Source organism: Aotus nancymaae, unplaced genomic scaffold, assembly GCF_030222135.1.
Source record: "Aotus nancymaae isolate 86718 unplaced genomic scaffold, 86718_ANA_hifiasm-v0.15.2.pri h1tg000115l, whole genome shotgun sequence".
Lineage (NCBI taxonomy): Eukaryota > Metazoa > Chordata > Mammalia > Primates > Aotidae > Aotus > Aotus nancymaae.
The window spans coordinates 3,048,775-3,067,576 of NW_026988530.1; the positions used below are offsets into that span (position 1 = coordinate 3,048,775).

General features: G+C 38.5%; 1 protein-coding gene across 1 annotated transcript in view; it reads left to right on the plus strand.

The window, feature by feature from the left end:
• The first annotated feature begins 855 nt into the window (after nucleotides 1-855).
• Nucleotides 856-18,802, plus strand: part of GPM6A (glycoprotein M6A) — a 379,591-nt gene continuing 361,644 nt past the window's right edge. Inside the window, exon 1 of the mRNA XM_012454691.2 lies at nucleotides 856-954. Within this exon, the coding sequence (XP_012310114.2) occupies nucleotides 951-954 (4 nt within the window). The 5' untranslated portion in view covers nucleotides 856-950. The remainder of the gene's footprint in view (nucleotides 955-18,802) is intronic.

Below are 18,802 nucleotides of genomic sequence, written 5' to 3' on the forward strand. Positions count from 1 at the left end.
GGTGTGCTTTACATGAAAAGGCAGCGTAAGATACTTTGGGGACTGACTCACTGAAATAACTCCTCCAGTATGAATCTTGAAAGAACTAGGTCAATAAGCCACAGAATTATATAATTTTTTTTTTAGCTTGAAGAGACCTTAGAGATCACTTTTTCCAGATCCTTCATCTTAGAAATTAGGAAATGAGCCAGGATTACAACTTGTCCTCTCAACTGTCAAGCCCTGTGCTCTTTCAACCTCATCAACTGCCTCTTGGATTGAGTTGTTTATTTTCCAGGTGATTTCTGCATATTATGATGTGTGTGTGTGTGTGTGTGTGTGTGTGTGTGTGTCAGGATGTGTGCGTGTGTATGTGTATAGTTCCTAGGACTTTATAACCTTGTCCAATTACAGAAACATATTTTATGTAGAAGAAAGAGGAGATGACAAAGTATAAATTAAAGCGAGGATTGTCTGTTCCTCTTTTCTTTATTAATTTTATAATTAAGAAACAAAATGGTACACAGAAGACAAGGGAACATAAAATCATCATTTCAAGCCTGTCTTTTGGAATAATCTGTTTCCAGACTCCACTTAGGCATCTTGGCTACCGAGTCGGTTGTGGGGTGCTGCGACAACGTGTGTGTGATGTGCATTCAATGTATTTAGGAGAAAGACTTTGCACGTGCGTCTCCTGAGAGTGAAAGGGGGCGGGATGGGGGCCTCTAGGGAGGAGACGTACAGTGAAGGGGAGGGCAATGCGCTCCGACCAGAGGCGGCAGGTGGAAAGAGGGAGGGTTCTGCGCGCCCGCAGAGTCACCAGGCGCCCTGCGAGTTGTCTCCGCTGGGAGGGGCGAGGCTGTCACTTTCCGGGGCGCGAGGAGGCCGAGCGCGGCTTGGAGAACTTGGCCCCGCTCAGCGCCTGGTCACTTGCTCTCCTCCGGGGACCGCAGAGAAGCAGGACCTGGGCCATGGGTGAGTGCGCGGGCGGGCGCGGACACTCCGCCCAAAGGCTCGGCCTCGGGAATGGGCGTTATAGAAAGAAAATGAATGTTTCAAGGCTTCAGACTGCGTCCGTCCCGGCTCTATCCTCCAACCCTCATCCCTCCAGCCCCCCGCTTGTCTCTGGACTTCTCTCCGGGAGCGGGGCGACGGCGCTGGGGTGGCACCTGGGGGCGAGGGAGGGTGCCTGGCTGCTCACAGTGGGCCGGGAGGGTGGGAGGCTGCCCCCGCCGATCCTCCGCGCCGGCCCCAGGACCCAGGCCTGGGGGTCCCGTCTGCCGCGCTTGGGGCGGTATCTGGGGAATAAAGAGAGACGTAGAGACCCAGGATCCGAAGAGCAAGCGGATTCCAGGGAGATCTCTGTCCTTTCGAGTTCCCACGTTTTCCTGTTCTCTTTGGGGAGCAAGTTGAGACGGGGCGCGAGAAATGGAAACTTCCTCAAACTTCCACTTGGTACAGGTTTGAGCAGAGGAAGGTGCGGGGGCCGGGCGAGAAGGGGCACGGTTTCCAGTCCCGGTCCAAAGCAGCGCCCGTGTGCACAAAAGGTCTGGGGCTGAGGCTGAAGGCTGATTCTTCCTAAATTCGACCCAGGTGTAGACAGCGTGGTGAAAGGGGCGTCCGCACGGGCTCGGGTCACTGGACCGCCGAGTTGGGCACAGTTCAGCTTCGCTCGAGTTTCCAGGCAGGGTCCGCTGGTTCGGCGTTTAGCGGCGGCAGCTTGGAACAGCCCCAGGAATGTGGTTGTGTGTGGCGGAGGGGAGGAAGAACTGGGGGTGAAACAGCCGATTCAAACCCAGCACTAGGACGCAGGGGCCCACGAGGAACCTCGAGGAGCCAGGGGGAGGCTGGGGAGGAGAAAGCACCCCCACCCCGGGACTGGCGTCTCCAAAGGAGCAGGGGCGACGCTGCTCTTCGAAGTCACTGACTGCGCTCCGCCCGCCCGCAGCCCGGGTTACCCTCCAACCCCAGCGCGCTCACTGCTTCCAGCCCAAGCCCCCTGAGCGCCCCTCTCCTGGGCCTCTCCCTTGTTCTTTGTTATGAGGGATTTCTTCCAGAGTAAAGGAGGCCTTGGGGACTGACGTGCTCGGGTTGAAATTCCTATATTCCCACAGGCTCAAGGGTTAGGGGATGCTTTGACTACTAATCACTGGAGTTCATAGACACTAGCCAACTTGGAAGAAAGGAAAAAAGAGAAAGCTGAGGACATTTTTGCCTATGAATGTTAGCTGTGATCAAGACATTCATAGTCCCTTCTTGCTTGACCCTTGGAAGAGTCTTAGAAGGACCCATTTTCAGGGCCTTTGTATAGACAGTGTTGGAAATGGTCTTAAGAAGGACTGTCTAAATGTTTTCTGAAAAGGAAGGAGTATTTGCAGGTTAAAAAAAGAAAGATAAAACATTTTCCCAAGTGTGGCAGAGAGTATTTCAGGCTTTTTTTTTTTTTAATTTGGTTGCACCGGAGCCTATAAACTCTTGTTTATATGCTCACACAGAAGAAAAGCTGTCACAAATGGAAAGTCAAAATAATTGACTTGATGTAATCTATTCATTAGCTCTAGTAAAAGCATTAAGATGCCATTTGGATACAACATAATACAATGTCTAGAAAGAATTACATAATTTACCTTTGTAACCTCAAACTCCAGAGGACTGGCTATCAAAAGTAAGGTATTCATAATTTCAAAGTTAATTATTTCTTTAATTTTCCATTTCCATACTATAATGGAAACAATTTGTCCTGGATTTTACTTCAATGCCCATGGATAATTATCAATCATCCCTTATTATAGGAAGGTGTTGTGGGGGATGGTATGAAGTTAACAGCTGAGTTGTCAGGATCCGATCCAAAGCTTGGTCTGTAACTCTTAGAAGCTCTCTTTCTTGTCTGTAATCTGACAGATACCTAAAATTTTTCTGTTCCTTCTTCTGCCAGAAGTGGATTACATTTTTCCTATTGTAATTGAGGTCAATCAAAACTCATGTAGTCAGGGGCCTAGTAGGAGAGATTAGAAATATTCCTGAACTCTCTTTAGGTGGAGGTAAAAGAAGCAAGTAAGGAAGCTAGAGGTGAGGGAAGTAGAGAAAAGAACAAGCGTGTAGCAAGGGAGAGTGAGAGCATGAAGCCAGAACTCAGGACCAAGATTCAAGTATGCTGGCCAGAGAACAGAAAGTGCCAATAAGCAGTGAGAAGCAAAGGGGGAAAGCAGGAAGGAAGTGCCTACAGGAAATAGAAAACGTTTGGCCACTTAAGGCCATATTTCTCCTCTTGCTTTTAATTTACTTATGAAAAACAAAACTTCACTACTTAGAACCTCTTCTATGTAGTTGTAGTAGGAATGGTAGGGAGTTTAGCAGTGGAGTCCAAATTGCTAGGGTAAGAGGGAAAAACAGCTTAGGAGAATGCTGGATTGCGCCAACAGATGGAATCCATTTTTTTTCCTGGTATCATGACAACTAAAATGTATCACTTAAAGAAAGGAAGATAGTGCCATGGGGATGACTGTAGCAATCAATTCTCGTTTGTCTCAGAAGAAGAAATCTGAACTCTAGCATTGTGGAAGAATGAGAGTAATTGGTTAATCAAATATTCTGAATAATTTATAGTCTTCATCTTCATAATGCACAAGGCTGAATGTAAAAAAAAAAGTTATTTGCAAAGTAGGCAAGTTGCAATTTTGGCATCTCTTCCTTTTATTGTTTGATTTCCTCATTGATGCCCTCGGCTTGTGTGGGTATGCAGGAGGGTTTTTTCCTCCACTCCAAAATGTTACTCTGCAGAAAGGATACAACAAAATAGTTTACACACACACACACACACAAAGCAAGTCTAACCCATTGCTAAGAGTATTTACATTTTAACTTCAAGGTGAACTTTAACCTGCAAATCTCTAATTGTGGAATTTCAGGCTCCATTGGAAAGATAGGTCAGGAATATTTTTAATTTTTCTCCTTAACACACTTACTGTTCTACTTGACCACATATATTTCACTATGAGAGACCACTGATTATTGTTTTGTTTAAAAAATGTTGTTGAATATGATTTAGTTTGACAGATATTATGAAAAGTTTAATGGGAGTGGCACTGAACCTGGCTCAGAGGAATGAAAAACATTTGGAAGGGAAGTGGTTCTAGGCAGAAGAAGGAGCTCCTTCTCTAGGCAGTAAGGAGATGAGTTTGGGGAACAGTAAGATATGGAGCGGGATTGACAGGATGGGATTTGATTTTGGAAAGCCTGTAAAAGCAATGAGAGGAATTTAGAATTACATGATAGGAAGTAGGATGTCATGGAAGGTTTTAGAGCAGGAAAGACATAATGAGATTAGTGATTAAGGAAGATAAGTGGAAAATGTTGTTTAAAACAGAGTAAGTTGAAGAGGACAGACCCAGTTTTCACAGTAATCTTGGGGTAATATGATGTATGTCTAAACCAGTATGGGAATAACATGAGATATATATATATATATATATATATATATATATATATATATATATATAAAATATGATAATAATAGACTATGATATATGTCCATGCCAGTGGAACTGGAGAGCAAACGATTGATGAGAGATAGGCCAAACAAAAAATCGGTAAAATTAGACAATGGCCGGGCGCGGTGGCTCACGCCTGTAATCCCAGTACTTTGGGAGGCCGAGGCGGGAGGATCACAAGGTCAAGAGATGGAGACCATCCTGGTCAACACGGTGAAACCTCGTCTCTACTAAAAATACAAAAAAATTAGCCGGGCGTTTGGCACGCGCCTGTAGTCCCAGCTACTCGGGAGGGTGAGGCGGAAGAAGCGCTTGAACCCGGCAGGCGGAGGTTGCAGTGAGCCGAGACTGCGCCACTGTGCTGCTGACAGAACAAGACTCCGTCTCAAAACAAAAATAAAATAAAATAAAATTAGGCAATGAAGCAATAAAAGAATGAATAGAAGATTTTATCTAGAAATTTGAAATCTTGAAGATTGGGGAAGTAGTGGGTCCCTTGATAGAATACTTAAAGGATAAACCAAATATTTATTTTCTGCATGTTTTGGAGGGAAAATTAATTTCATATTTGAAATATTATTAACAAGTGATAGCAAGGCCGGGTGCGGTGGCAACACCTGTAGTCCCAGCACTTTGGGAGGCAGGCCAAGGTGGGTAGATCACTTGAAGCCAGGTGTTTGAGACCAGCCTGAGCAACACAGGGAGACCGTCACTGCTAAAAACACAAGAAATAGCCGGGTGTTGTGGCACCCGTTTATAATCCCAGCTACTTGGGAAGCTGAGGCACGAGAATCGCTTGAACCCATGAGGCAGTGAGCCAAGATTGCACCATTACACTCCAGCCTGAACAACAGAGAGAGACTCAGTCTCAAACAAAAAGAAAAAAAAAAGGTGGTAGCAAGATATCTAAACATAAATATTTAGTATGTTAGGAATACACAATGATAATTTAATTAGATCACAGGAACAAGAAGGAAAACAAAGATGAAAGGGTGACCAACATTTAGTGAGCGGAAATCCCATAAACTGAATTGTCTATTTGAAAGTGTGAGTATAAGGAGTACTGGTTGAGGGGCAGGGAGGGAAAGGATAAAACCCTGTTTGACTAAAGAGGGAGACCAGCCACATGATATGTACTAAATGCCCTAACATGAGAACAGTGAAATGTGACAGCTTAAACATTCCGTGTTAGATCCAAGAGTCTACACATTTTGACAAGAGAAAAATATCAAATAGAAACATTTTGCTCTTACTCAATTTCAGTGACAATGGAGTTTGTTAAGTATCTGTAAAACTGTTTGCAAATTTAGACACAGAATAATGACACACAGTATTGACTTGAGCTCATACCTTTTTTTTTAGGAAAATGGTGACACCCTAGGCACAGTTATGAACAAGGAGCAAGAGCCAAGGTTTGAAATAGGAGATGCGTCTGATAATCTCTTATGTCTCTCAATGGGTCTTATAAATCTTTGGGATCCTGCTTCCTCATTTGTTTGATGAGAGGATTGGGCAAGGTTCTATAAATTTCTGTAGCTGAGATCTTGATCCAGGAATCATTAAAGAAAAAAAAAATGTAAAGAAGATAAGATGGAGTTATTCCCATTAAGCAAATCAAGAATACTTTTACGATGCTAGAGTACTGGATAATACTTTTATGATGCTAGAGTACTGGATAATACTTTTGATCGTTTGGCTTCTTGTGTGTTATTTTCCTTAGAAAATTACGAGGTCTGGCCGGGCGCGGTGGCTCACGCCTGTAATCCCAGCACTTTGGGAGGCCGAGGCGGGTGGATCACGAAGTCAAGAGATCGAGACCATCCTGGTCAACATGGTGAAACCCCGTCTCTACTAAAAATACAAAAAATTAGCTGGGCACGGTGGCGCGTGCCTGTAGTCCCAGCTACTCAGGAGGCTGAGGCAGGAGAATTGCCTGAACCCAGGAGGCGGAGGTTGCGGTGAGCCGAGATCGTGACATTGCACTCCAGCCTGGGTAACAAGAGCGAAACTCCATCTCAAAAAAAAAAAAAAAGAAAGAAAATTACGAGGTCTGATAAGAGTCCCAACCTCAGCAGAGAAAGATAAAACTCATGTTCTGAGCATTTATTGCTGCATAAAATGATCTCCCAAACTAGTGGATTAAAACAACAATTTATTATTATCATTGATGGTTCTGCAGGCTGACTGTCTGCTGAGCAATTCTCATTTGAAGTTTCCTGCCTTGGAAACCTGATGTCAGCAGGGGATTCAGCCATCTGAAAACAGGATTGGACTGGTTGTCCGAGAGAGCTTACATATCTAGCTGGCAGTTGATGCTAGCTGTTGACAACGACATTATCTCAAGCTGTCCTGAAGTGGCTTGAGTTTTCTGCAAAATGATGGCTAGGTTCCAAGAGGCAGTATCCCAAGAATGAGTGTTTGAAAAAACCCAAGTAGAAGCTGCAAAGATTCTTATGATCTAGCATCAGAAGTCCCAGGATATCACTTTTCCTGCATTCTATGGGCCACAAGAGTCATCGAGAACAGGAAGATTCCAGGGGAGGGAGATCAGGGTTGCCCTCTTGATGCGAAGAACAGCCTGCTCACACGTGGAAAGGAGAAATTTAGGGTAGCCGACTAATTCAACTCATTCCTAAAAGAGCTGTCTTGTTAAGTGTGCTTCATATTGGGTTTACAACTGAAAACTCAGTACAAGTTCTCAGAAAAACATGATTAAAGACTAAATTTTTAATCAGAAACAGGAAGAAATCTAAACAGTCTCACTAAAATTTCACAGCAAAACATTTGAGTGTGGAAATTCATGCCTGCGTGGAAATGTGTTGGTAGAATACTGGGATAAGCTCTACTCAAAATAGTTTCAAATAAAATCAGCTAATCTTTCTTATTTTGCCTTGAATCTGAGGTTTCTAAGGCTATTGTAAAGTACGGTTCACTTTATTTAGAATGGAGTTGGTCATAAATTGGAATGTAGGTCAATTAGCATAAATCCTTTGCTCAATATCCTCTTGTCACAATAAACTAGATGCTTTGTAGTGAACTGTTTAGGAGCTTGCTTTATTTTTCAAGAATGTGTTAGTTTTACAAAATACAAAATTGTAATTGGTATAGTGTCACTAAAGTCTTCACCATACTTTTCTTTTGAAGAGAAGTATTTAATTAACTAAGTAAAGTTCCACTTAACAAAACTTTTCATGTATATCTCCTTTTATTGTTAATTTTATCTGACAAAGTTAGAGCTGTCTCTGTGATTACAAAAAATAGAGGCCTTTCTCCTAGACAATTGAAAACAAAGGAAAATTAGGGTACATTATACGGGTTTAAATTCTCCAGGACAGAATTAGTTTCAACCTAGAAATTTAGAGGCCTTAAAAAACATTACTGTATTTCAGCTTTTTTGACTTGAGGTCATTCTATTTACAACTGTTTGATAAGAGGTGAGGAGATGAGGTTAGATAGTGCAAAGCCATATACTTGAGGCAAACTATCCATGCTATACCAAGCGAACAAAACCACATCCCAATGAGAAATAAAGTCTTGACCTATATGAACGACATAACCAGAATAATGTGTTAATTCTAGAAAGTGGTATGATAAAACAAATGCTTTTCCAGTTTAAGATATTCACTCACTATTTATTCTAAGATATATAAGATATCCTTATATAATATACAGTAATAACAAAATAAAAATCTCTTGCTAGTTTTATAAACTTTCTTATTGTAGAACCTCTAATTTTATTGTCTAGCTAGAATAATTTAAAGCTTATATAAAAACTGATTCCTGGGTTCCAACTCCCAAGACTCAGATTCAGAAAGCTTGGGCTCGAGAGCTAGGCCTGCAATTTTAACATGCAACACAATTGATTTTGAGGCAGCAAGTCTGGGGCATGTAATGAGAAAAACTGACTGCAGAATGTCTTCCTTCCAAGCTGACTTAGCTACTCATTACAACTGTTATTTCTTCACTTATATCACTAATATAAAGCACATCCTGTCTTATTGCACTTCACTTTATTGTGCTTCGTAGATACCGTGTTTCTTAACAAATTGAAAGGATCATGGAGTATTTTCCACTTTCAAGTCTTATTATGTAAGAACTATATTTCATAAGGCAATAGCTGCCATACATAGTGATTCCTTTAATGGATCTGGATAGAGTCAATTGAAAACCTTCTGGAAAGAATTCATCAATCTAGATGTCAATAAGAACATTCATGATTCATGGGAGGAGATCAAATATCAGTATTAACTTCAGTTTGGGAATAGATTGATTCCAGTCTTCATGGATAACCTCGAGGGGCTCAAGCCTTCAATGGAGGAAGTAACTTCAGAAGTGGTGGAAACAGCAAGAGAACTAGAATTTGAAGTGGAGCCTGAAGATGTGACTGAATTGCTACAATGTCATGATGAAACTTGAATAGATGAGGAGTTGTTTTTTATGGATGAATAATGAAAGCGGTTTCTTAGAATGGAATTTACTTCGGGTAACAGTGATAGTATTGAAATGAAACAAAGGGTTTAGAATATTACATAAACTTAGTTTATAAAGCAGCAATAGGATTTGAGAGGATTGACTCCAATTTTGGAACTTCTACTGTGAGTAAAATGCTATCCAACAGCATCATGTGCTACAGAGAAATCTTTCATGAAAATAAAGAGTCAATTGATGCAGCAATTTTATTGCCTTAAAATAAGACAAATGCAATTCATATTTTAAGAAATTGCCCAGCCACCTTCAGGAACCACCACCCTGATGAGTCAGTAGCCATCAACAGGGAGACAAGACCCTCCACCAGCAAAAAGATTATGACTTGCTGAAGGCTCAGATGATTGTAAGCACTTTTTTTTAGCAATAAAATATCGTAAAATTAAGATATGCACATTGGTTTTTCTTTTTCTTTAGACAGAATGCTATTGTGCACTTTATAGACTTTAGCATAATGTAAACATAACTTTTATATGCACTGGGAAATCAAAAACTTCATGTGATTTGCTTTATTGTGATGTTTGCTTTATTGCAGTTGTTTAGAACCCAACCCCAAACACCTCTAAGGCATGTCTGCATTGTTTATTATTTTTTAATCCTGGTCCTGATATTACCAAGAGCCACCTCTTGGAATTACCATTACATTTCTGATTCGTTTCACTATTAAACTTACTAAGTTTCTACAGTTACTGTCTCTTCTTTTTCATCAGTCACTCATCAACCTTATTGGGCGATGTTCTCTAGAGTTTACTGAAACCCTTCCTCTGAAAATTACCAATGACCTCCTGTCTCATAGTTTCAGTGTCATTTATGTTAATGTAACTCTCAAATCTGCATATCTATGCCTGTCAGCTGTCTTCACCTAGCTATCCCTTTAGTCCTTCAGCCTCAATAGATTCAAACTCTCTTTTCTCTCTAATATCTATCTTGGAAAGATGTTTGTAGAAAATGAAGGGATACTGGGAAAGGAATGTGAATATAATAAATATTTCATTATTATTACAACTTTACACATTGCTAGGAAAATGTGGTAAGGCTATAAGTATATTGCACAGATGCCTGGAGTTTAGTAAACACTGCATCTCATGAAAGTCTTTCTTTTCTGTCTCTCTGTGTCTGCTATGACAGCTGTTTCCTCCTTGCATTATAGTTATTTGTATATATGTATTTTTTCCTTCATTATTTGGGGTCATGTCCAGACTCTGAAGGAAACAACTTCTAGGCAATTGACAAAGAAACCAACAAATAATCTTATCATTAAGCTATTTGTGTAGACTGCCTACTTTGCTAACTTAGATACCAAAATACAAATTTTTAGCCCTTTAAAAAGTATAATTTATTTAATATTGGTCATTGCAGGAGACAGGAAAGAAGGCAAACTGTGGAATGAGTGTAGCTGTTCAGAACAGGGTTTAGAAAACAGTTGTGGGGGGGAGTCAACGCTAGACCAAAGGCCCTTGTGAAAGAAACACTAGGGCAAGAAGGACCTCAAACATTAAGGCAAGAAGGACTTTTCAGCTGAAAAGTAGGTAAGACAGAGTTAGGGCAGGTTCAGATGAATCAAAGAAAAAAAAAGAATTGTTTATCTATATATAAACAACTGGGTTGGTTCCAGGTCTTTGCTATTGTAAATAGTGCTACAATGAACATACGTGTGCATGTGTTTTTATGATAGAATGATTTATAGTCCTTTGGATATATACCCAGTAATAGGATTGCTGGGTAAAATGGAATTTCTTTTTCTAGGTCCTTGAGGAATCACCACACTGTCTTCCACAATGGTTGAACTAATCTACACTCCCACCAACAGTGTAAAAGTGTTCCTATATCTCCACATCCTCTCCAGCATCTGCTGTCTGCAGATTTTTAATGATTGCCATTTTAACTGGTGTGAGATGGTATCTCAATGTAGTTTTGATTTGCATTTCTCTAATGACCAGTGATGATGAGCATTAAGAAATGAGTGACCTATAGTATTCAGTGCAACAGAAGGAACAGAAAGGAATACAATATACTTTTCTTTAAGGGTTTTTTCATTGATATCAGCATATTGAAATCAAAGCATTTTTAGTGAAGGAGTGAAGATACAAGTCTGCTCTTATAGACCAGATTACAAGGACTAGAAAAAAAGAAAAGAAAAGAAAAGTAAGGAAGAAAGGAGGGAGAGAGGGGAGGGAAAGAGGAAAGGAAGGAGGGTAGGAGGAAATTTGGATAGACACAAGTTCAAGCAAAGAGTTTTGTTGGGTAGGAAAGAATTGTTTCATGATTTAAGAAGGGGAATGATCTAAGGGAAAGGCAGAGACTGAATATGCCATGGAATAGTAGAATCCCTGAGCAAGTTACTACAAAATGATCTAATAATATACATGTATTATTTAAATATAGTTTTAAAAGTTTAAAAAACTGTCTAAGAATATTTGATGGCATTTGAGGTTTTTAAATGATAAGATATGCTTCTTGACTGATTTAAATTGTGATATGATACAGTATGTCTAGTAAACTTGGTTTATGCGTCTGTTCTGAAAACTGCATTGTGTTCATTTTTCTTGTATTTTATTTATAAAGACAATTTATACCTTAATGTATTTAGAAATATGTAGATAAATGTACAACCTATATTCAAACTGTGAAACGAATCAACAGAGATGAAGCATACTGTGGTTAAATAATCACTACACTAGGAGTCAGGAGATAATTGTTCTTATCCCAGTAACTCACTATTATTGATCTGTGCCACCTTGGGCCTGAGGTATATACAAAGGACTTGGATTAAGTAGCCTGTAAGATTTTACTCAGCTCTCTAGATGCCTATAAACTAATCAATCAATCATAATTTGATGAACCCCACATCATCATCAAATTATGAAAATGATGCTCCCATAGCAGCGTTTCTCAAACTGACACAGATCTTTCCCTGTTAGTAATTCTTCTGTGTTTTCAACCCTGACTTTCTGTCAGAGAAGACACCTAAGGCTTCAACCAGAAGGTTTGGGTATTTTTCTTTCTTCATGTCTTTAGATATTTTTTTTTTCTGTTTATTAAGTGAGGATAAGAAAAACATAAAAACAAAGCAAGCACCACATATACAATATTACCAGGAGTTATCTGAAGCTTCCTTAGGCTACATGTACCTTACTTACTTATAACTCATTATATATTATTAATATATTATTAATTAGTGAGGGAACTAGTTGATACATTTTAACATGTAATTTTATATTTTTTATGCCAACAACTCTAGACTTTTAGGTTGCTATTTACATGTTTCTCTCTGTGTGTATGTGTGTGTGTGTGTGTGTGTGTGTGTGTGTGTGTAGGGGGGAGTTCTTTTTCATTATGATTGATTTGTTTCATTTTTGTATATGTGAGTACAAGATACTGTTTTGTGTGGTTGTTACAATGGAATCATTTTACAAGTCCTAGAAATGATTCATTTAAAATGAATCATTTTACAAGTTCTAGAAATGGTGTTTGTTCCATTGGCAATGTTACCTCCAGGTAAAAATGACCACCATGGTTAAATCCTAGTCTATACATCTGAAACTAATATATTGTGGTTTTGTTTTTATTTTAAAGAACTATCAGGGCATAGAACAGATCATATCTGATAAAATATAACTCAGTGCTGGCTTATTTTTTTCTGGGTGTAACATTTTTTGTTTGCTCTTTCTTTTATTAAGAAAAATAAATAAAAGTGCTGAATGGAATTGTGCATTCAAAAAATTTTGAAGACACATTATATTTAGAAGATTTTTTTTATTAAACTAAGTAAACTATTTCCATCTAGATTTGAAGTGCAAATAATGAACTTCAACACTGGATACTCAGGGAATTTTCTGCATTCTTTTTTCAGTTTTTTTTGCTAAATAGTACAAAAAGATAAAAATTCATAGGGATGTACTTGATATATGAGACGTGTGACAAGGTTATACATTTTGTCACTGTTTTACAAATTTTTTCCCCTCCTAAAGAAAGATTTAAGCCAGACCTGTAATCCCAGCACTGTAGGAGGCTGAGGCAGGTGGGTCACTTGAGGTCAGGAGTTCGAGACCAGTCTGGCCAACATGGTGAAACCCCATGTCTACTAAAAACACACACACACACACACACACACACACACACACACACACAAAGCTGGGTGTGGTTGCATACACCTGTAATTTCAGCTACTTGGTAGGCTGAGGCAGGAGAATCGCTTGAACCCGGGAGGCAGAAGTTGCAGTGAGATCATGCCACTGCACTCCAGTCTGGGCTACAAGAGCAAAACTCCATCTTAAAAAAAAAAAAAAAAAAAAAAAAAAAGAAATACTTAAAAAGAAGAATAAAATGTTATTTGTTAATTATATATAAGAAATCAAATTCCTCTAAAGAAAAAAGATGGAGCAACTATTAATATAACTATACAATTTGTAAATAGTTGGTTCCTTGGGTATAAATGGCATAGAGATAACTATAAAAATTAGTGTTAAATAGTTTCATTCATTGAACAGCACATGATAAATATATCCTGGTTTAAATCATCTGACAGGTAAAGGGATACTTAATTCAAGAAAGGTCAAATATTTTAAAATACCAATGATAATTCACATATCTCATTGTATCATCTTAGGATCATTGTGGCAGAATTTTTGTAGGTAGGGCCACCAACAATTCCCTGGTTAAAAAAAAAAAACTACTGCATTTAAATTTATTTTAGTATTGACTTGATTGAACAAGTATTTCTTAAGGTCTCCTGAAGGGTCTATCACATGCTCACCCTTGCTCTGCGTGTAATGACATAATAAAGGATGCGGGGTAAGTATGATTTCTGATTCTAAAGGACTTATGCTTTCATTGGAGATATGAAACTTGCACACAGAAAACTATGTTAAAAATCTATAAGATATAGAGATCTAGATTAAATACAATCAGTGGTAAAAGCACTGGTCAGGAATGGAGGACTCAGTGGAGACTACTGTCATCAAGAGAAGCTTTCTGAATGAGTACCTGGATGAGAAGCTGGATGGTTTATGACTTTGTCAGGAAGTCGGAAAGGCACAGTGTGGGAACAGCTCAAGAAGAGCAGGAAGAAAGCTGTGGAGGAGGACAAGCATGCTCTGGGACCCATCCGAGTCTACTTCCCCTCCAGATCTCTCACAGTGAATTCACACCCATGACCTCTGGAATGGAATATGGGGCCACACCCCAATATAAATTGTAGAAACAATGTGATTCCTAGTGCCTTGGTGGTGAGCAACATAGGGGCTCTGCTAGTCCCCACTTCTAAACCTTTCTTTCCTCTGGTCCTGTTACTCCAAGTCTAAACCTCATTGTCCTCGCAGGGCCCTTAGAGACTTGTCCTATTTTCTTTCTCTCTACTTCAACCTATCATTACTTTCTTTCTAGTCAATCTAGACTACATGATCCAGAGATCCAACCATTCTTATGAACATATTCTTGACTCTCTAGGCCCTTTGTCCAAACGAGGCTGGGTTATTGAAGTATAGACCAGAGAAAGGCTTGATAATTAAGGATTACAAAAATCGTCCTACTACATGATCATGCAATTGCAGCGTTTCCTACAGGAAGTGATGGAGATCCGAGCAGATTTGGTTACAGATGTAAAAAAAAAGGAAGAAAATTTGTGAGATAATGAGAAGAAAAACCATCTTTTTGTTTGTTAGACTACAAACCAGAAGTTGGTATTCTGATGAAAGAAAGGAGTCATCAAGAACAAGCGCAAACAAATGAAAAGTATTCACAATTCTGGTAACTTCCAATTATTTAAACTGTGTATATCAAAACCCACATTATTAAGTAGGAGGTTGATCTGGTATGACTTCTGTCAACCCAGTGATTCATGATTGCTTTGTTGATCTACTTGTTCAGAGAGACAGATGTTCCATCACTTCTTGCTACCCCATGTGGTCCTCCCTGGAAACTGTGCAAGTTGATGAATCTTACAGATGACAGAACAGTTTATGATTATGCAGTTGGTTTCACTCCTTAACTAAGCAGAACCTCCACACAAGCCTTTACGATTCTATTTCCCACTGATTACCATGATATAATAAGAAATTTATAAAATTTGACCCAAAGATTAAAGATATCTGATTATAAAGAAAATAATTTAACATATTCAACTATAGATAATAACATAGTGGACGATTACAATGATCAAAGTAAGTTATAAAATTAAAACCTAGAAACTTTATCAGAAAATGTGATAGAGTTGAGTGTTGGTAATGGCAGGATACCAACAGCTTTTTTTTTAAAAGATCACAAATGATTTAGCATTATTAAAATTTATTTTCATATTTGTAGTACTTTAACACTTGTATGACTTAATTGAGATGAGGGGTAAAGAAGAAAGATCCCTTTCTCTTGACACCTTATATTTCACATTAATGTCTGTAGGCCTCCGTAATTCTGGGGCCCTCTTCCATGTCCTTCTGTTTTGCCCCCTATTTTTTCCTTTCCTGCTTTTTCTTGGCTTTTGAAGCTCAAATGATGAATGTTTAAAGAGGCTATTATCCTTCACTTTGAAAGACTCATTCAGTTCTCTCTCTCTTATTTTCTACATCAAGGACTGATTAAAAAAACATATTTAAAATAAAATATAGCATAATTAAACAAAGCATTCTGAATAGTAATTTTTTTAAAAAGCTAATAGGATATTTGTAATTATGCCTTTTCATTTGACACTAAAGCCTTCTTTAATTGATATGTGATGCTATGTGCAGGTGACTTTTTTGATGCAAATGTATATAGGAAGTATTGCCCTACTGGTAGGCATGGCTTTAATGTGATCTTCAAATTACTCCAAGGACTACAGAATTGGGGTACAAGTAGCTGTTTGCTCTGCTCAAGTTGAGTCCTTCTGTTTTCTTTGTCCCTGGCTTTCTTCTTCTGTCCCAGTGGCTGTAGCTCACTGTTTATTTATTAGCTGTTTCATATGAAAAAAACATCTACTCTTTTAACATTGACAACAAATCAGAGTAATGAGCCTGCTCCTCATGCTACATTGGGTATAATCTTTGCCTATTAGGCTCTTGGCTGGTTTTGCTGCACTTTACCATCCTGAAAGTTTGAGACATCGGACTGCTTTGTTGGTTGTTGTTTTTCTATTCTTATTAACACTTGCCAAATCTTTTGTCATGCATCTTTAGACCAATGACAGCTTCTAGGTCAAATTTCAGTTTTGATCACTGCATCTTTAGAAGTAAAGCTAAGGACTGAAATAGCCAGTTCCTTTTCAGTGACCGCAATGGATGCTGATTAGCTGCATGCTGGTCATTGGAGTCATAGCAACAAGTCCTACTTATTGTCTTTCGGGCATCTCAATTAAGTTTCTTTAGTCTTTGAATATATGACTACAAAAAGTTTCATCTCCTAGTGAAAATGAATGTGTTCTTTCACAGGACAACAATTTCATAGAGTTGATTAAGCATTCTTTCCTAATGTTCATTTCTGAACGAGTAAGCTGAAATTGTTTGTACTCCTTTTTTTTTCCCCGTTTTCATAATTACACTTTCAGTGGACTTAATCTTTTAATTTTAAAATGATTAATTGCCAAGTTGTCGGGTGCCATTGCTTAGGTTACTAAGCTCTAAATATACCCAGCAATAACAAAGAGAAGTGCATTGAAGTGGGCTATAGTGGCAACAAATACTTACAAAAAGTTCATTTCAACAAAGACTCAGGATATTTTGTAGTCAATAATATTCTTTAGAAAGAAGATAGCTATGGCTATTTTATTTTTCTAGATAAAGGTAGGTTTGAGATTTTTTTAAATTAAATTCTACTACTATATAATTTATAAGTACAAATGGATTTTTTCTCTTCAAAAGTAACAAATAATTGTAATTTCTGTCTACATAAAACCTTTTATGGTGGTATGGAATTATAAAGACATTTTTCAGTAAGGTTAATGGGTGAAAAAAGTTATATTATTTCACTTTATATATCAGTTGAACAAAAATTTTATATCATTCAACTAATTAATTTCTAAGCAACCTGAAACAAAACATTCTTTCTTGGAAAATTCATGACACTTTCGTGGCATTTAGAAACAATCTGTTCTCAACTTCTTGATCCACTAAATTAGAGAAAGAATCTAACATCCTTAAATTCAGTTATTTTTATTTTATTTGTAGGCCTAATAAAAATAATAAATACTCAAGGAGTTGTTGGGATGAATAAATGAGGGAAAATAAGTAAAATAGCTTAACAAAGTGGCCAGGAGAGAGTATTCAATTAATATAAAGACACACACACACACACACACAAACACAAACACACTTTATTGCAACAGTAAGTTTGTCTTAACTAGGTTTTAAGTCTTAATTTATTTTTAAATCTATCATAAAGAGAACTTTAGATTTGTAGTTTAAGACAGACTTTAATCACGAGTGGCTATTTTTCTAAACCAATACATGCTGTAGTCATGTGTTTTCTTAAGAATAAACTGATCACTTATAGCTTTTATGAATATCGTTAGGAAGAAGCTAGAATTAAGAGCCAGGTGTTGGTCAAAAGACACTTAGAGATGGTCCTAAAAATCAGAGCTTGCTAAGTCTATCTGTGTAATTCATTCATCAAGTAATTGTTAAACTTGCTATTTGCTAGGCAGAATGCTTAGTGCTAGACATGTCTAAAGAAAGATAAAATATGGTACCTGGTATAAAAATAAAACAGTAGGAATTATATGCTATAACAGATGTTGAGGTGGGACTTTGTATGGTGTATATGGGCCGAAGACAGTAGTTGAATTTCCTCTTAAAATGTCAGTAAAGAATTCATACAGGCAGGCTAGAGCTAATCCATAAAACTTTGAAATTATTTGCCTAAGTTATGGATCAAGGAAAAGGAATTCTAGCCAGAGGAGTAGTAGGAATAGAATATTGAAGTGAAAAAAGCATGAGGTATTCAATGAATTGCAAGCAGCTCAGTTGACTGGAGTATAGAAATGCGAGAGATGTGCATTGATCAGTGATTGGGGGGTGGGGCTCTTCCATGTCATGTTCCGTGGTTGGCCTTTAGCGCAGGAAGCCTGTAGATGCACTGTTGGATATTTGCCGGGGAAATAAGGTACTTAAATTGTTAACTTAAAAAGATCATTCCAGCGGCAATGGAGATGAAAAATATGATACGTGGGAGATTATAAACAACAGGAAAATGTAAGAAAGGTTATGTTTAAGAACAGAGGTAAATTTATCAGTGAAGTACTATAAAAATTTAAAAGTCTCTTTTTCTTCTTTGCAGAGATGCAGTCTCACTCTGCTGCCCAGGCTGGAGTGGCAGTGGCACAGTCCTAGCTCACTGCAGCCCAGTGGGCAGAATGCAGACTCTTCTAGGCTCAAGCAATTCCCCCACCTCAGCCACCTGGGTAGCTGGGACTATACCCACAGCCACTGCACCAAACCTAATAATTTTTTTTTTTTTTTTTGTAGTGATAGGGTCTCACTATGTTGCCTAGGCTGGTCTCAAACTTTTGGCCTCAAGCAATCCTTCTGTCTTGACCTCCCAAAGTGCTGGAATTACAAGCCTGAGGCATTATGCCTGGCCTAAAAGTGTTCTAAAAATAATTATTTTCAAATAACACTTATTGGAATGGAGGGATGGTTAAAGATCTAAAGTTTCATTTTCATTGTTTGAAGGAGAAAAACCATATGAGCATCTCAGTAAACATAGAAAACATATTTAATAAAATTTAGGCTGGGCAGGGTGGCTTATGCCTGTAATCCTAGTACTTTGGGAGGCTGAGACGGGTGGATCACAAGGTCAAGAGTTTGAGACCAGCCCAGCCAACATGGTGAAACCCTGTCTCTACTAAGAATACAAAAATTATCCGGGTGTGGTGGCATGTG